We start from the raw sequence: 18,015 nt of genomic DNA on the forward strand, positions 1-18,015 counted from the left end.
AAATATTTTCTATTTTATATATATATTTACAGTCTGGATTAATATGAGATTTATAATTGAAAATATATCTTACATAATAATATAATGAAAGTTTTGTTTTTTATAGAAAAGATTTCGTGCTAATAAATTTTGTTATATTATACTAATTTTTATTATATTAAATGTCAAAGGTTTTAATTAACGTGACCGTGTTTAATAACTTTAAATATTACTAAATATTATTTACATATTTTAAAACGCATCAGCGCATCCAATCAGTGATTCGTATTCAACAGAAAGAAAACATGGAAAATCAGTTTTGTCTTCGCTTCGCTTTGAGAAAATTAGTCTTTTATCACGTACTAAATGTGTCACTTGAAGCGCAACGTCTTAGCATTTTCAGTCGCTACTCACGATAGAGTATCGAAGCGCTTTCGAGGAACAACTGCGTCATTTGCATTATCGATAAAGGCGTACACCGTCGACGGAGTCGTGCGACGATAACGCTTCCTCGTCTCGAGGATCTTGGTCGATTTAACGTCACCGAACCCGATCGTAAATCGATAAATTTCGTTGCCCTTTCGCGGGAATCCTTCGCGCAGATAATTCGACCATGCGCGATAACCGTCCGCGAAAATATTTGCGTTGTATTACGCTGCCCGTATGTCCCGCGTGATAAAATCGACAATCACTATACCGTGCTATCACATCGTTGTAATTAGGCAAATGAAGCCGCCGCGAAGTAGATCTTGTTTTTGCACGCCGACAAAATACGACAGCTCCATCGATTAGCCATTCACGACTGTCATTATTCTATCGCACGAATGATCTAGAGCCGAATATACAATATTATATCTTTAATCATTTACATAACTTTCAGCCGCGATCGATTCAGGTAGCATAATTAGATGCGGAGATTATTATAATTTTATTATCCTTACTGTTATATATCATAGTCGCGTTAATTTAGAAATTAATAACGTTTTGCGATCTTTGATTTAATTTAAAACTAGGGTATGAGCAATTTTAAATGTTTCACAAACGGATGTGGTCACCTTAATTAGGAATTAAAAATCTATTTTCGGTATACACATATACGTTTTAAGATTATTGAAGTGTCTATCAATCCAGATAAAAAGCAACGAAACGTTAAAATAAAAATAATATATAAAACGTAATACACTTTTTGATTTTCGTACAAACCTAAAAATATATTTAAAATTAATGCATATATTACTGCCTTCGTCACGTTCTAATTGAAGCATGATATTTTACTTTCAAATTTCCATCCATTCCTAGATTAGCGATTTTGCTCACTGTGTGCAGCGGCGAAACGTTCCGTTAGTACCGAAACGACGTGATTTGCATCGCACCCGATAAACGCGCGTGCTGATAGCACCGTACAGTGCCGATAACGTTGATCGGCGGGGAACTTGGAGGACGCGAACCGCGTAATCGAATCGACAAATTCAAACGAGCGACTTGGCTGATCTGCCAACTTCTCGACGCGATGTTGAATCCCTGTCTGAATTCTCGCTGCCTGGGAAATTCGTTACCTGTTTTGCGAGACAAAAGGAAGGATGTGTAACTAACTTTGGATGGAGACATACAACTTTTTAGGATGTACTGAATTTTTCATCAAATTCTAAAATATTTTGTGTATGTAAAATATGGAGAATTTTTATTTTCCAATTCGCATCAATCTTTAACTATATTTTGTGCGATAGAAAACTGATAAAAAAAACAAAAAAAAATTAAAATAATATTTTATTTAGAAAAAGTGATTTTATTTTTAATGTTGATATGAAAAATTTTACTTAGAAAAGAAAAGACGGAAAAAAAACCAGAAAATTTTATTAGTATAAACACATTAATTTATATTTTTATATTTGCATCAGTTTTTCTCTGATTAATGCAATAATTATTTTTATATATTTTGCAGTAATATTAAACAGATTTAAAAATACAACGGTGCATAAGACATTTATATGCATTCTTGTTATCGCATAAGTAGCTTTGCTCAGAGATTAAATTATCAATTGCCTTTCATGAAGGGATTAATAAGGGAATTCTGTAATTATGATTTCAGTGTAATGCACGAATGCAAGCGGAGGAAATTATTTGTTTAACAATCGTGTTAGGAGATGCTTTGTAAATCGGTCAGCCATTTTGCGCTCAATAACTATTTGATTTCATTAGAAATCCTGGGAATTCTCGAGGACCGTGACCGATTTAACGTCCAATTGTAGGAAGAATAATATACTGTCTGTTGTATCCTATCTAAATATTCGTAGATTAACGATAGTATGTGTAATCGAGAGCGGAGATTTGTTACGATCCTAAGCCGATTATTGGATTCAACGAACTCGATAGAATTGTATGAAGCCGATTAATGATATCGGAAAACACAACGCTGTATCGCTGAATTTTGGACACGCGTTTATATAATTGAGAAAGATGAATCTGGCACATAATTATATATTCATATGGCTGAACTTTATGATTTTTGAACGAAAGATCACTTCTTGTTATTTGTTAACTTGAATATCATTCAAATGATATTTCATTATTGTATTTGGCAATAACGCAAATCAGCTGTTTATTTAATTTTATAAACAAGTTAATCTATTACAAAAACCGATGTTTATTATTTTGTCTTTTGACAGTATATACAATATATAAATGACGTGATATTTTATATCACGCGTATTTTATTTAAACAAGTTGCTTATATACAATACCTAATCTAATTTACAATATGTACTAACTATAAAATGCACAGATTAATTTTAAAATTAATTACTGATTAATACTAATTTATTTCAATATTAAAATAATAAATATAAATATTTAGTCTGCTTCTTTATCTTGGCATATATAGTCAAAAATAGAGGACAGATTAATCGATAAAATTCGTAACATCTTTTATTCCTCTTACATGAATATATGTAAGAGTTTACATCTGATTCGTGCAAGGTACAACATTTCGCTTGAATCTAATGCTGTCGAGATATCAGAACGCGAGCCTTATATACATTTCCGACAAGTTGGGCAGTTCTTCGTTATTATCGTTCACCGCAACACATCGAACAGGTATACAATTAGCAGCTTATAGCCCGTCGACGCGTCACGTTTTACAATAGAGTATCGTAGTTAAACTGAAAGATTATTATCGCGCTTGTAGATAAATTGAGTAAAATTTATCGCACGCCGACTTTTCCCGCATTGAAACGAGTGATCGGTGAATAAAACGTTTATTAATCATCGCTTGTACAGAATAATCGGTATACGCTGCGATAAACTACTGTCACCGCCTTTCAAACATGAAGATTCGCATTTAAGGATCTATTTTATGATCATACGAATCTGTCAGGAGACCGCTTTTTGTATATCACGTTTCGATATAGCTCTATAATCGATCGATTCTTTGGCAAGTATGCTAATTATGTTATCGAGCCGGGCCAGTATTACATAATTTGCATACCCGCAGAGTCTAAGAGAACATAAATAGATTTCTTATCACTCTTTTAGAGCAACCGGAATAACAGGAATGCTAGATTTTATGATTTGATTATTTATGAATCTAAGATTTATACATGACACTTAAGGATTTATGCAAGCTTACATATGTATAGGATCTAAAATCTAAAAACTTATACAAGTTTAAGGAAAGCATAGATAGCACGAAAGTGAACTAGTTAAGCAAACTTTAGACGAAACGACATTAAATTCACACCACACCGTAATAGAAGCTATATATTTAGCCTGGCAAGATACATCTGTCCAAACTTGGCTAAGAAATACAGCAAGAACAAAATTTTATTGATGAATATTTAATGTAAAAGATAATTATATTAAATTAAATGAATATAATGAACATTAAATATATTATCAGATTCGATTATTTTATATAACACACAATTCTCCCCCATTTTAAAATAAGAAAAAAGAAATAATGTTAATATATATTCATGCATTCTATGACAAATCTTGTCGGCATGATTAATAAATTTATATTACCTATAAATGCACAAGGTTTTCACTTCTTCTTTATGGCTAACGTCGGCGATATAACTTAAGCCGGAAACGTACCGGACCTTGGCTGATTAATGGTAGAGCTAACTCCGGTAGAATTAGTAAACTTGGAAGTCAATTTGAATCGCCCACGAAGACCACAAAGTCCATGATCGAAGCGGCTACACTTCGAAACTCGCGGCAGTAAGTTATTGTTGGCGATTAAGTTAAAGCATGTCGCATTGATGCTCACCCGAGATGTTGTTCTGAAGCGTAAAGAAAAATATAACTAGGGGAGTATGAGGCAGTATTGGAAAACGAAGACGGATTATCGTGGGTGTTGTGATAAGCGAAATGAGGGACAGTGCTACATATTGACATGGGTTATTCAGTAAATGTGTATTAGAGAGATATACGAGAAAAAATAGAATATAATAATGTTATATTTAATCTACGAATCATTCTCCTCTCTCTCTCTCTCTCTCTTCTCTATGAAGATTTTATAAAAGTTTCCGAAAGAAAGAACAATCTTCGAATTTGATCGTGCATTGTGTGCTATTTATTTTCAATTATTTCTGATTATTGTACTAATATTGTATTTTGATATTTTTATTTATATTTAAAAAAAAATTAAATAATATAAAAAATAAAAAAAACGACAGAAATAGGCAATAATAATTTTTACAACATGTTTTTGTTATAACATCGCGTGTAAAAGCTCAGTGTTCTCTATATAATATCGACGCGAACGAATTTTGTATCGCAGACACACAAGGACGACTTTAAACTGAAAAATGTCGTGCGTAGGATAGATCTATTCGGTGTTTTTATTTGTGATTTGTTCGCACAGAAGTTTATTCGATTGGCACAAAAGAATAAATGCATATCCGTTTCTGGGAAACTGTGGGGAGCTATCTCAACGTTGTAAAGGCGAACGAAAATTTTTCTATCATAATTTCTCTATATCCAGCATTTCCTCACAAATATGTGCTCCGCTAATTAAAGATTATTATCAGGCAAGCCACATGCTTTTTCAGCTTTTTTTAAGAGGTAAAAGCCAGCCATTACGAACGCGTGGCTTGCATAAATACGCGCGGCTTTTTTCATCGCTAATTAACGCAATAGATTAGATCCATAATGGAAAAACCGAAAAATATTAACGGACAAAAAACGATATTAATCTTGCGAATATATATTTATGGCTTTTTATTACTCCCTACATATTATTACAAAATTGTAAATTCAATTATACACAAAAAGAAAAAAATAGAATTTATTAAAATGACAGATTAACTATAGATAGATTCCCGCTTAATGTTTTTTTACGATTTATAATCGAGTCAGTGGAAAAAAAAAAGTGCTCCATTCTCAATTTGAAAAAAGTGATAGCTTCAGCGATCGGACGAAGAGTTAATCTCGCACCACGCCATAACGGCTGTGTTAATTCCGCTCGCATCGGCGCGAGCTACGTGCCCATTATGCAGGATAATTGGATTTTTATCCAGATACGGATCATCAGCGCGGCTGTCTGAACCATGATAGAAAGATTGTTGGGAAAATGGTCTGCGATGCCGAGCGCGCGCTAGAGATTTTATTCGCCCGGCATCACCTTTTTACATTCTGCGCCGCGGCACAAAAGAATAAATATACGTATACCCACTTCGCTCTCCCTCGTGCAGAATTCGCGGAGATCTCGACAATACGCGAATGCGGGGCCCGTCGCTCTTTCCGTCCTGGATGAGGCATAATAGGCCAGCTGCGGTGGATCCTTTCGCGAATTAAATCCCATCTTAATAAAATATCTTTGTATGCGTGCGCGTAATCTCCAACGCGATAAAAGGCGAGAAACACTCGAGTAGATTAGACTTTATCCAAGCACTGCTCAACGATCTGATAAAGAAATTTTGATTGTAATACACTCGTGACAAATCGCCTGATAAGCTAAAAAGAACACTCGTCACTGTTGCCCCTAATTTCTACAAATTTCCGTTTAATTTTATTCGTGAATAGTTGAAATTCCAGTTTAAATATAAATAAACTATAGAGATTTAATTCTATGAGAATTATATTTTTAGATTGCATATATGTTGTAGTGTATGGGTATTAAATATATAAGTACAACTGTGTCTATAAATTCATTCAAAATATAGATATTACAAAGCAATTTTTACATCATTTTCTAAGAATAATATACGTTCTCGTTACAAAAAATACCACAGTCTCTCTATATACAATGCGGTATAAAATTTCTAGTTATATTCTTGCACAGGTATCTCCAAGAATTTCTTCGCAGTGTATTTTCTCCTTATTATTACCATTTTTACGGAATTGGCTAAAACTCCGTTGCGCGAGTGAGAAAATGTAATCGACGAATTTTTCTAAGACTGTGAAACAATTATTTTAACAATAATACTGTGACGAGCATATCAACATATCAATATTTTTTTGTTGCTACCTGCAAGAGATATCCGTAGAATTCGGAGTGATTAATCTATCAAATAGAAATGAGAAGAGTATATTAGTATGTGTATAAATTTAAATGATTAATAGTACTTTATCGATATCATCTTAGTATTTTCATAATAGTAAATTAAAGTTATTTTAAATATTTTAAAATATTTTCAAGAAAGATTTGTTTATATGTAAAAAATAATTTTTCGTATATAAATCTCTTTTTTCTCTCTATCTCTTTCTTTCTCTCTTTTATATTTACAATAATTTTATTAATTAATCTTTAAATTGTATAAACCTGTCTAAGTAGAGAGACTTGAAATTAAATAAGAAATAAAGCTTAAATATTATTTTGCATATGTGTTTGAATCTTTATTTCTGAGAAATCTTCCTTAATCATATTAATATAAAAATTATTGACGTTTTAATTAATGAAAAATTGCTTCCAATTTGATCAAACAATCGGCAGCAACGTGTGTTCGGTAAATTTAACAATAAGACATATATGAGGAAACAATTTTTTTTCTATTTTTTTCGGAAGTTCTAGCAAGAGGGTGGCGGCCGTTTCCGTTTTGCCAGCTTGACAAGCATCTTATTTTCTTATACTCGTTCGCGTCGCCGTCCCTCTTCATTCCGCGGAATGCACTTTCGGCAAATCCGCCCGAGCAACGACTTTCCTCGTTTGCGCTTGTTCCCGTTGCCGCGACGCCGGATGCGACCGCTGCCAGCCAGGAAGATAAGTCCTTGCCGGGGGTAAATCGTGTTTGCCCACCTTGTCTACGAGGATTCTCCGCGTCGAAGGATGGCCGGTTTTCTTCTTCGCTCGAACCTCTTCCCTCGTCGTTTCGCTGCTTCCTGCTTTTTAGTCCTTTCACAACGAGAAATGACAATAGCTGCAAAGTATCGCACCGACGAGTGACGTAGCGGCGTTTGCCTTTTATTATCGTTTACCTTTCGTTGTTGCCGTGCTATCTGCAAATATCATTGAGAAAATACGCGGGTTTATATGAGAGTGTATCCAAGAGCGTTCTCGCGAGTATCGCCCTCGAAAGTATCGGATATCGATATTTGAAAAATACGTGCCGGTATGCGACTCGACGTACATTTTAAAAAGTATTGGTAATCGTTTACTTTGTAGCAAAAGAGTACTGGTTTTTACGATACGAAAAGTATCGAAAGAGAGATACTATAAGATAGTACTAATAAAGTGCCGGCAAGGATGACTAAAAACATTCATAACCGATACTTTTGAGGATTCCTATCTAGTTCATGTTAGAGTATCGAATATCTTTACGAAAATCGGTTTTACGATAAGATTAGGATTACCGGGCGATCGTTTTTCATGTTTTTTTCATATTTCATCTCTACGAAAGTGGAGTGGAATGGTAGTGGATGTGTGTAGTTGTTGTATGTTATAATGATTTCTGTCTAGTGACATTTAAGCAAGACGGATTATCTTGGCAAACAGCAATTCATAACGCGTAACGACTGAAACATAGTCCTTCAGAGACTTTTTATTTCTTCTTACATCTTTTCGTTTACTTAATGGCTTACGCGTCCGCTCGTTTATTGTAATCACGATTTCTTTTACTCTTTTCTAAAGAGCTGAGGGATGGGTAAAAGCCGACCATCGGTTAAATCCGGAGGTGCGAAAACACTGGTAGCGAAGAATGAAAGATTCAGGAAGTCCGCGAGCGCTGGATTAATTCAATATTTTGCAATGCTAACGTGTCGCTACCTTGTAAATCTTCAATGAAAACTACGACGACATGCCGGAGAGATGGAGGAACTTTAGACATTTATTTTTGCAACAGATATCCTGCACTCGAGAGAGAAAACAGCCGGCACCATGGTCGTAACATCCGGCGAAAAGCACATGTGCAGCGCGAGATTCTCCGACAATCCTGTTGCAGATCTACTGCAGATTGCGGCGCAACTACTAAGATTAAGAAAGTTGAGAACATTAAGAAATAGTTTTACCCATATATATCACGATTCTACACACGATATATATATATATATATTTTTTTTTTTTTTTACAAGAAGATATCAATATTAAATTATGTATTTATAGCGGAAACGATGAAGAAAATTAAAATGGTTTGAAGTAATATAATATAAATGATTTGTTATAAAACATCAAGGTGCTTTAATGATAGAGTACTTTCGTTCTTTTTGAAATTCTTGATATTTTTATAGTTTTAATAATATCGACATGAATTTATTTGTGTTCGTCTTTTTGTAAAGATTTGTCTCGCCATTCTTTCGAACTTGTTCGAATCTATATGTTATTAGTCTATTTAAAATGTCCCTTTGTGAAACGTTACGCAATTGTCGCGTCACCATCGTAAACGTCATCGTGCCTTTAGTCCAATTTGCGTCAACTATGCGGCGTAATTTAATTCAAGGAGCAATTTAAAAAGTTTCGCCCGGTAGCATAAAGCGAAACGAGTCGTAGAAGAAGGCGATCCACCATTACCATCAACACTACCCGACAGCGCGACTTGAAAGTAATGAGTGGTCGTTAAAATTCCCTCCCCGGCGTCGCTGACCCTACGCGTATGCCAAATCGGAAAGATTTCCTCCGAAAATTATGAAGTTGTTTTCCCGGAAACTTCTCCGCGCTTTTGCATGTTTTTCGCTCGCGAAAAAGCGACGGCTGGATGAGGGGAACGGAAATCGGGGCGAGGGTGGCACGCGTCCGCGTCGGCTAAAAATTTACGAGTCGGCTACGACTTCTTTGGAACACACGCCCCGGGGGTAAATTATTTCCCCCCTGTGAGCGCCACCATCGCTTCTAGATATTGCGTCGGTATATGTATATGTACACAAATCCCGCGAAAAATCTCTTCCTACGTCGCGCGATCTGAAGGGGTAACTTACGATAACTGCCATGCAATCCGCGATTGCCTTTCCGAATCGGATTCACCTAAACCATTACGTTTAATTTTCTGTCATTTAATTCGTTTAATTAAATTATTTTTCTTAATGTAAATGTATCTAGGCCTCTGTACACGATTATACAATTTAAATCGCTCGGTACTTCACGTTTGTAATATCCACTTCGTACGCGAGTTTCGGCGAATTACATCTGCATTTTAACGTGAAATTTGCTCGATAAATTTCTACGCTCACGGAATAATGAAAGTTGAAAATTAGATACTATCTTAATAACTCTTTATAAGAGATACCTGTTTTATATATTAAAAATTTATCAAGAGCATAGCTATAAATATCGAGATTAAAATCTGAGGATATTTTCTACTAGGTATATTAATCGCTGGAAAATTTAATGTTTTACTTAATTAAATGATTTACTAAAGAATCTGTTTATATGCTGATACACTTTGCTTCCAAGCTTGACTATAACTTATATTAATGATAAAATTACAGTAGATTAATTAAATTGGCCGTACGGCAATTTTATTTTCAGAAGATTAATTTTCTTTCATAGTAATAATGCGATTTACCGCTCTTTGAGAGTTCGAAAACAGTGTAATCTTTAATTAAGATTATAAGTCATTAATTATTTAGTTTCAACATTACATATACTTTATTGTATACCATCGCGTTATAAATATAATATAAATTGAGAAGAAGAGAATATTATATTATTTAAACATTTATGTCAAATATTCTTATTTATACAGGGTGTCTGACATGTAAGTAGCCAAACGAAAAGTGGAGATAGATCGGGTCAACCTGAAGCGAAAAGTCCTATGCCATTTTGCTAAATTCGCAATAATTATTATGTTAATAATTAAAATGTCTGAGTCAATGAGCGTGTGAGAAGCGGTAGGAAGCGTCGGACACCCTATATATATATAACAAGGAAAAAGAAGCTGAATAAATTTGTACAATTCTGAGTTCACGGCAGTTTAAACTCAAAAGGCCAACAAATTTTAATCAAGTAATATTATCGATTAACGTTAATTCTAGTCGATATAGAGCATTGGATATAATAACGAAGCCGGTAACGTGCGAAGAAAATGAAAGCGCCGATAACGATAGAGAGAAGCTCTTGCCAATCCCGTCTCGCATCAATAATGCTCTATTCACTATACCCTAATACGACGCAATATCGAAGCATCACGACAGACACGTCAATTTTATTATCGTTCCATTTCGTATTAATTAAACTTAATTCAATCTTCTTTCGCCCGTAGATGAGACAGGAAAGTTTTCTGTCGCGGAACTAGGGTGAACTTTTAAAGCACGAAGTTTGCGGGATATAATTAACGAAACTGCCGGTGCCATGTACAAAATTTCGAAGTTTCGATATCCCTGTCACGTAGGCAGCCTTTCATCGTTTCGCGATTGGGGACTGTGTGTGCTCATCTCGCGATCGATACTTCTGAATTTCGCTTTCGGATTCTTCGCGTGACGTGTGCCCGCGCGATACGCTCGATTGTTAGCCAAGAACAAAAGAGCCGCATCGGAGGTGGTTCGTTATGACAGTTCGTTAGTCTCGTAAATTGGCTAACTCGCCGTTAATGGGCGGTTACCAATTATCGAATCGATTACGTCGGTAAATTATCTGGTATTCATTAGTTAACTCGAATTTTCTGCTGCGCGTGCGTATCCGGAAAAGGCCGTCGAGGCAAGTCGACACAATCCATTAATGCGAAAATAAAGTCAGTTACGGCGCGTACAATTCAATAACGTTCATCTAATTATAAAACTATTACATTGGGCGGATTATTCTTGGCTGGCCTTTATAACCCTCTTGGATCTCCGTGTCGTTGCACCACGCATCGACAAGTCATTTATCTTCATTGCTATGCGAAATTAGCAAATTGTGCATTAACAGCGTATTAAGTACTAAACTAGTACTAACTACTAAGAATTATCTGGTAAAACATAATATAAGATTTCGTATCTGAGAATTAAAATCATTCATTAAACATCTCTATAACATTGAAATTTTTATCATTTATCGAAATGAATAAAAATTTATTTAATATAATCGACATTTGTAAGTAAAATGTCTAATATAAATCATATTATAATCTTTAATAAATACGAGAATTTCTTGTATAAAACACCTATATATTGATAGATATGTGTGTGTGTGTGTGTGTGTGTGTGTTCCGAACTTACAGAAAAAGGGAAGTAAAAAATGTCTGACAGTTACTACATTTCATAATGCATCAAATATTTACCATTTACCGTCGAACTCTATTATTGATAGTTTGATCACTTCAATAACACGGCTGTTAACAGTTAAAGTAAACGAAAGAAAACGATTTATCTGGAAATAATAAATTTTTTGCGTTAATCTCGATACGCTCTAAATAACAAATTATTTTGCGTTTGTTGACTATTTATTTCATCGCGACTTTATGGACGAAACATGTTTTCCATTCCCCAAAATCTGCTAAAAAAATTCGGACATGGACTTACCATTGACAGGTAGCATATTTCTCTTTCCCCCTCTTTTTTTTTTAATCGGAGTGCGTCTGCAATAAATTTGATATTCGCGCTACCTCTTTATGATGTGACAGGATATGAGAGAAATCTATCGATACGATCGACGAGAGAAGCCTCGGCGGTTTATTTCTGCAATAAAATCATTTTATCGCATTTAGAACGGAAGTATGGCCGATATAGTTTTTTTTTTTTTTTTTTTTTTTTTTTTTTTTTTTTTTACAATTGGAAAGATATATATTGGATATAAAAATTTAGATAAAACTAAAACGCAACGCGAGCGGGACAGCCTGATGTCGCCGGACTATAATTTCTACGGAAATTCAATAAATCTTTTGAATATTTCTATGTAGAGAAAGTGTATATCATACATGTACTTATTTTATTATTCGTGGAATATTTTTGATGCTGTATAAATGGAATTTCGATATAAAATGTCTCAGTTTTATCGTTTAACAATACCAGCAGCCTTCTCATACCAGACTACTTCTATCGATATTCCATTTTGCTTTTATTTACTATGAATCTCACTTTAAACATTCGATACATCATTGGATTGAAATTGTCAAAATACACATTTTACGAGTGGCGTTTGCGTCTAAATATTTGCTCTGGCAGGAAAAGTGAGAGAAAGACCGCATAAAGTATCAGCTACCGACGAAGCGGTAAAAGAGAGATAAAGTAAGAAGGAAAATATTTTATTCCATTTTAAAGAACGCGTTAACTCCGAAAGAGTACAGTGCTTATCTTATATATAAGCCTCCTAAGAATAATGCGTACCTAAGTAAAATTAGCAAAAATTTCCTCTATTTAATTCTTAAGTAAAGAGATTTAGAAACGATTAATAGAATATATATTTATGTCGATACAATCGATAAATGTAAAACATATTACACGTTCATAAAATTCTTGCAATATCACAAAAAAATTGTAATTATTTATATTACAATTCTTTTATCATTACTAAATTGCGAGAATCTGCTTTTTTTCTTTTATTAAGAATTCTATCTATATGGAAATATTTAAAAATCTCTGAATAAATTGTAATATATAATTTTTAATATATATTTATTATATAGTGTTATAAATTAATAAAATACGATATGTTATTAATTAAACTATTTTGATTTTTTATGAAGGAAACAAAACGATCAATCTTTATATGAGTAATGTAGATTTTTTTTTAATTTTTGTAAAATTTGTATTTCTTGAAATATTGAATACGAAAAATTATTGGTATGTTTTCAGGTACAAAGTGGAAGTGACTGGTAAATCTTTACCGGTATTGACGAATCTTGATAAAGGTCGATATGGGGTACTGATTTTCGAGAATCTAAACAAGTATCTGCAGATGGACAAATGGAATCGCGAACTACTGGACAAATATTGCAGGGAATATTCAGTTGGCATTGTGGGTTTTGCCCCTCCTGGAGAAGAGAGCCTAGTTGGTGCTCAGCTCAAGGGCTTTCCACTTTTTATACATACAAATCTTAGATTGAAGGTCAGTTTCTAACATCATTTATTCAAGCTCTATGGTTATATATTCTCATAGATATATTACAATTATCGAAAAATTGATTTTTATAAACATATATTTTTAGATTATTAAATTTTGTATAAATTATATTTTTATATATCATATATTTTTATATATGCATTCCTTTGATATAACATATAATAATATATGTTCATGTATTTATTTTTTATTACTTGGCGAGATTAGAATCAATATTGATTATAGATAAGAATAAATGTAATTTATCCTAATTTCATCATTATTAAGAGCGAAATATAACGATTGAAATATAAGGATGTCATTTACTCTTTTATTAAGTAATAGAAAATGTCTTTTTTGTCTTCCGCAATCAATATCAAAAATTACCTAAGAAAACCTATGATGATAGAAAAAGTCTGAGTGGCAATTTTCATGTCTGTAATCAAATTTATATCGTGGAAACTGATCTCGAAACGAAAAGGAAACCTTGTAAAAGAGAGTAATAAAAGCGCGGGTTTCACAGTATTAGGTCTGGTTGCAGTAATAAGGCAATCGATATTATACGTTGTTCCTGAAAAGCACTATTGCTCCGAATACTTACGGAGTTAATTTATATGCGCGCTATAAACGTATCTTTGAATCATTTTAATAGTTAAGTATTATTAGATACTTAATTTTATGACATCAACCTTTTCCGCACTTCCTTGTTACTATAATGTTCGTAACATGAAGTAAGTTACAATCTTCTTAGAACTTTGGAATATCGTGCCTTGGACGCATAGTATATCTTTTGAGTAACGATCATGCTACGCTTAAAGAGACTTTAAGAAAAAAAGAAGTCCATGATCGCGAGCGTAATAGTTTTTTTTACTTAGTATCTCTTTTTAAATAACCGTAATATGCAATTTCATCAATGTTCTCGACATGTTCTAGTGAAAATCCATAAGTAGGAAAGAAGGAAGCTGCTAATTCGATTTCTAACATAAACTATATTAAAACGAGACTCGGAGCACCTGGTGAATGAATGTAAAATCTAGAAGACCTAAAATAATTTTTTTATTTAAGTTTCTTACATTTTAATGTCATAAATACAATGTATATAATAAATACAAATAATTTTCCAGATAGTTATCACATCGTACGGAGTCTCGTATATTTTAAAGAAAACTTTATATTTAATATTTAAATAGAAAAAAAAATTTATATTTGAATATAAAATTCCGATCTATTATTGCACAGCATTAGTTTAAACGATTTTCTTTTAATAAAGCGCTGAAACGCGCGCGTGATGCATTGGAAAATTTGATTCCGTCTCCAAAAAAAAGCGAGAGAATCCGGTAACGACGAGCGGAACTTTCGTGCGGGTCGCATAGAATCAGGTTTTTCCTTCTTCAGGATGCTCAGCTGAATGCAGCATCTCCCATTCTTCGATTAACCAGAGCGGGGGAAACGGCCTGGGGACCACTTCCTGGCGGTGACTGGACTATTTTTCAGGCCAATCATAGTACCTACGAGCCGCTCGCTTGGGCGCACCGAGACAGCCTCGACTATCCGGCCAACAAAAGTCCCTTAGCCACCGTCATCCAGGTGAGTCGTGCACTTTGCTTGTAGGACATTCCGGTCACGTATCTCTTCTCGGACAAGTCGGACGACTGCGGAATTAATGCACTGTCTCGCGCGTCCATGCGTATTATCCTTCGGCGATGGAGTTGGAACGTTTAAATTATTTTCTTCCTCGCGTATTGCACTTAACACGTTGCTACATTAAAAATTTAATCAAAAATTAAAGAAATACAAAGCTGTGGATTCTTTAGTTAAATTTAAGAATAAGATATCTATAGCGGCAAACATCAGAGAGGTTGTAGCACTCATATCATATTAATTAAAAGTCATATCATCTTTGAACAACAGCTATGAGAAGGAAGGTCCCCATTGGTTTCCATGTAGGAAATTATACATAAGCTTCCAGCATATCTTTTGAGAATCCCTTATTAACTTACGCAGCGCTTCGTGCACTTGGTTCTTATCTTCCCGGGTACGTGAATTATTTCGAAAAATAAAGAAGCATAAATTTCCACGATACGAAATTCTTCATTCTAAAAGGGTGTAGAAATTCCCGTGGAAATGATGGAAAATAATGGAAGAGAAGGAAAGAAGGACACAAACAACTCGCGAAGTATATAATTGCACTCGACGTTTATCGCACGAGCATATAAGATAAAAAAGTTTCTCCAGAAATCTGCAATTTTTCACGAGAATTTGTTCCATTATTGCAAATATCTCAAACAATTAATAATTTTAAAATATTGTATTTTTGCTACGAAATACAACACGAACGATATATGCAATTTGATCATTTTTAATTGTTATATCCGTCTTTCATTACATCGCTAACAAACTGAGAATAATCAGCGTAAGCGAAACCGTTATGACGCAAGCCTAAGACGCATCGTTTATGCACTTACGCGAGGGGAAAGACCCCTCGGTATACCAGGCATCTTCAAAGGATGGTTTCTCACTCTTACCGGTTCCCGACAGCGACACTGGAAAGAAAGACAGTCAGAAATTTCTCGGGTACACCACTTTACTTTGCGGTTACATGTAACGAAGGGAAGAAAAGAAGAAAGGCAGCCGCGGTAGGAAACAAGAAGCTGAATGGCTCTATAAGATTCGCCGACTCGCAAGGGGTTGAACAAAAGGAGGGTTTAGAACAATACGAAGAGTGATTTTATCCAGCGCTTGTATCGAGGCGAATAATCCTGTCGAAGAGAAAGAAATCTTTTACAGACTCTCTCGAATGTCGCGCGATAAGAAGCACGAGCGAGTTTCATTCTTCTCTTACATTTTACATATTTTTCGACAAGTAATAATAATAATTGCCAAATTCTCTCTATTATATTCAATATTGATAAAATTCAAATCTAAGATACATCTACATTTTGATAAGAATCTTTTCAGATATCTGTCATGCACTTTTTTTCATCTGTGACTCTCTAATCAATCTGATAGAATTTTTTTTTTTTTTTTTTTTTTTTTTTTTTTTTAATTAAAGTAAATTGAGACATTAAAAGAAGATAAAAGAATTACAAACTCTTTTTCTTTTTCTTCTTTTAAATTATACCATATTTCTCTGTCTGATATTACATTTATTTCTTTTTCTTTAATTATAAAGATTTTCTCATAATCTCGTAAAAACGCGATTTTTAGCTGTGCTTATTACTAATTAATTTTGTACTAATAAAAGCTGCGCAAATATGTACGTATCTCTCTCATTTTCATTTTCCTGAATTTTTCTCTTCCGCCGTTTCTCTCATCCTGGCGATTCTTCCTGCTCTGCCAACGATGGCGCCGGAAAACGAAAACAAATGTGGAATTTCCGCGATACGGCTCGTGGCTACGTATACGGAGGTGAGGTGAAAAGAAAGAGAAAGAAAGAGAAAGGAATGAAGACACGAGAAAGAGGAGAGAGAAAAAAAATGTAGAAAGGTTTCGCCGTTGGCGGAGGTAAACTGAAACAATTCGTAAAGCCGTCCTGGCCGGCGTTTACATTCGTGCAGGAATTCGCAACTGCAAGATTCCGGATGTAACGGACATGGAAGAGAAAGAGAGAGAAAGAAAGAAAAGAGATGGAACGACGGCGATGCATGTAAAACGCGAAAACATGGACGCTCAAGGAGAGCACGGGATGACCAAATTGTAAATGATATAAAAGAAAATGGCATTCATCCAACAGACATGCGCGAGATATCGTCTGATATAACGAAATATATAACGATATATGCTGTATCGATGTTTTACTGCTTGGTGTAATGTTTCCACCAAGCATTTCTCGCATTCGATCACTTTGTCCCTGTATCAGCGCGATTGTGAAATATGCTTGGAAATTTTTATCAGTTTTTCCGTTTCTGTAGGAGATCAATTAAGAGGGCATCTATTTAATTTTATGCCAACTCTTTTCAGAATAAGAAAGCATTACCAATTTTTTCTGTCATATTTAAAAATTCGGAAGACATCTCGTATTTAGATTCATCTTATAGCTCAGAAAATATTAATGCATCGACATTTCTGTTAATTAGAAACCGATTTATTAAACAATTTATAACAATTTTGAATCGCGCCGTGAATTAAAACAGTAAAATATCTCGCAGCATATAGTAAATTGAATTTTCACATTACGTAGCAGAGCTATTATACATATATGACAGCACGAAAATATGACGATCTCATCGATTAAATTCTTCAATTAATTTAGCATTCAATTTCGCCCATCTTAAATACTGAAGAAAATTTAAAAATATATATCTCGATGCCTCCCATCGTTATGATAATCATAATTCGATATATTCGAGACGCATTTCACATTCGCGATTATCCGAGAATATCCCGATTGTGTCCTCTGCTCGTCATTCTCTGTCGCGTCGTCGGTGCTCTTAACATTCGATCTGTTCAATCCCCAAAAGGAAATAAATTGGTGGTTCCAATGGTAGCAAATGAAGCGCATCGCATAGTCGCTCATTAATCGAATGAACGTACGGCTAATTGATTCCTGATTTAATCACCTGGTTACCTGACGATCCATACATCTACCCCGATATGCATCCATCTCGTACGATAGAATTATCCGTGAAAATATTATTGTTGTTTACTAC

The 18,015-nt window shown here is 34.3% G+C and overlaps 1 protein-coding gene across 5 annotated transcripts in view; it reads left to right on the top strand.

Annotated features, from left to right (window-relative positions):
• Positions 1-18,015, top strand: part of Sfl (N-deacetylase and N-sulfotransferase sfl) — a 384,325-nt gene that overhangs the window by 358,790 nt on the left and 7,520 nt on the right. For all 5 annotated transcript variants that reach the window (XM_070305101.1, XM_070305099.1, XM_070305096.1 and 2 more), the window contains 2 exons: positions 13,120-13,372; positions 14,762-14,953. In XM_070305101.1, the coding sequence (XP_070161202.1) occupies positions 13,120-13,372; positions 14,762-14,953 (445 nt within the window). The remainder of the gene's footprint in view (positions 1-13,119; positions 13,373-14,761; positions 14,954-18,015) is intronic.

Source organism: Polyergus mexicanus, unplaced genomic scaffold (assembly GCF_030449975.1).
Source record: "Polyergus mexicanus isolate NDT 795.1 unplaced genomic scaffold, iyPolMexi1.0 SCAF_12, whole genome shotgun sequence".
Classification (NCBI taxonomy): domain Eukaryota; kingdom Metazoa; phylum Arthropoda; class Insecta; order Hymenoptera; family Formicidae; genus Polyergus; species Polyergus mexicanus.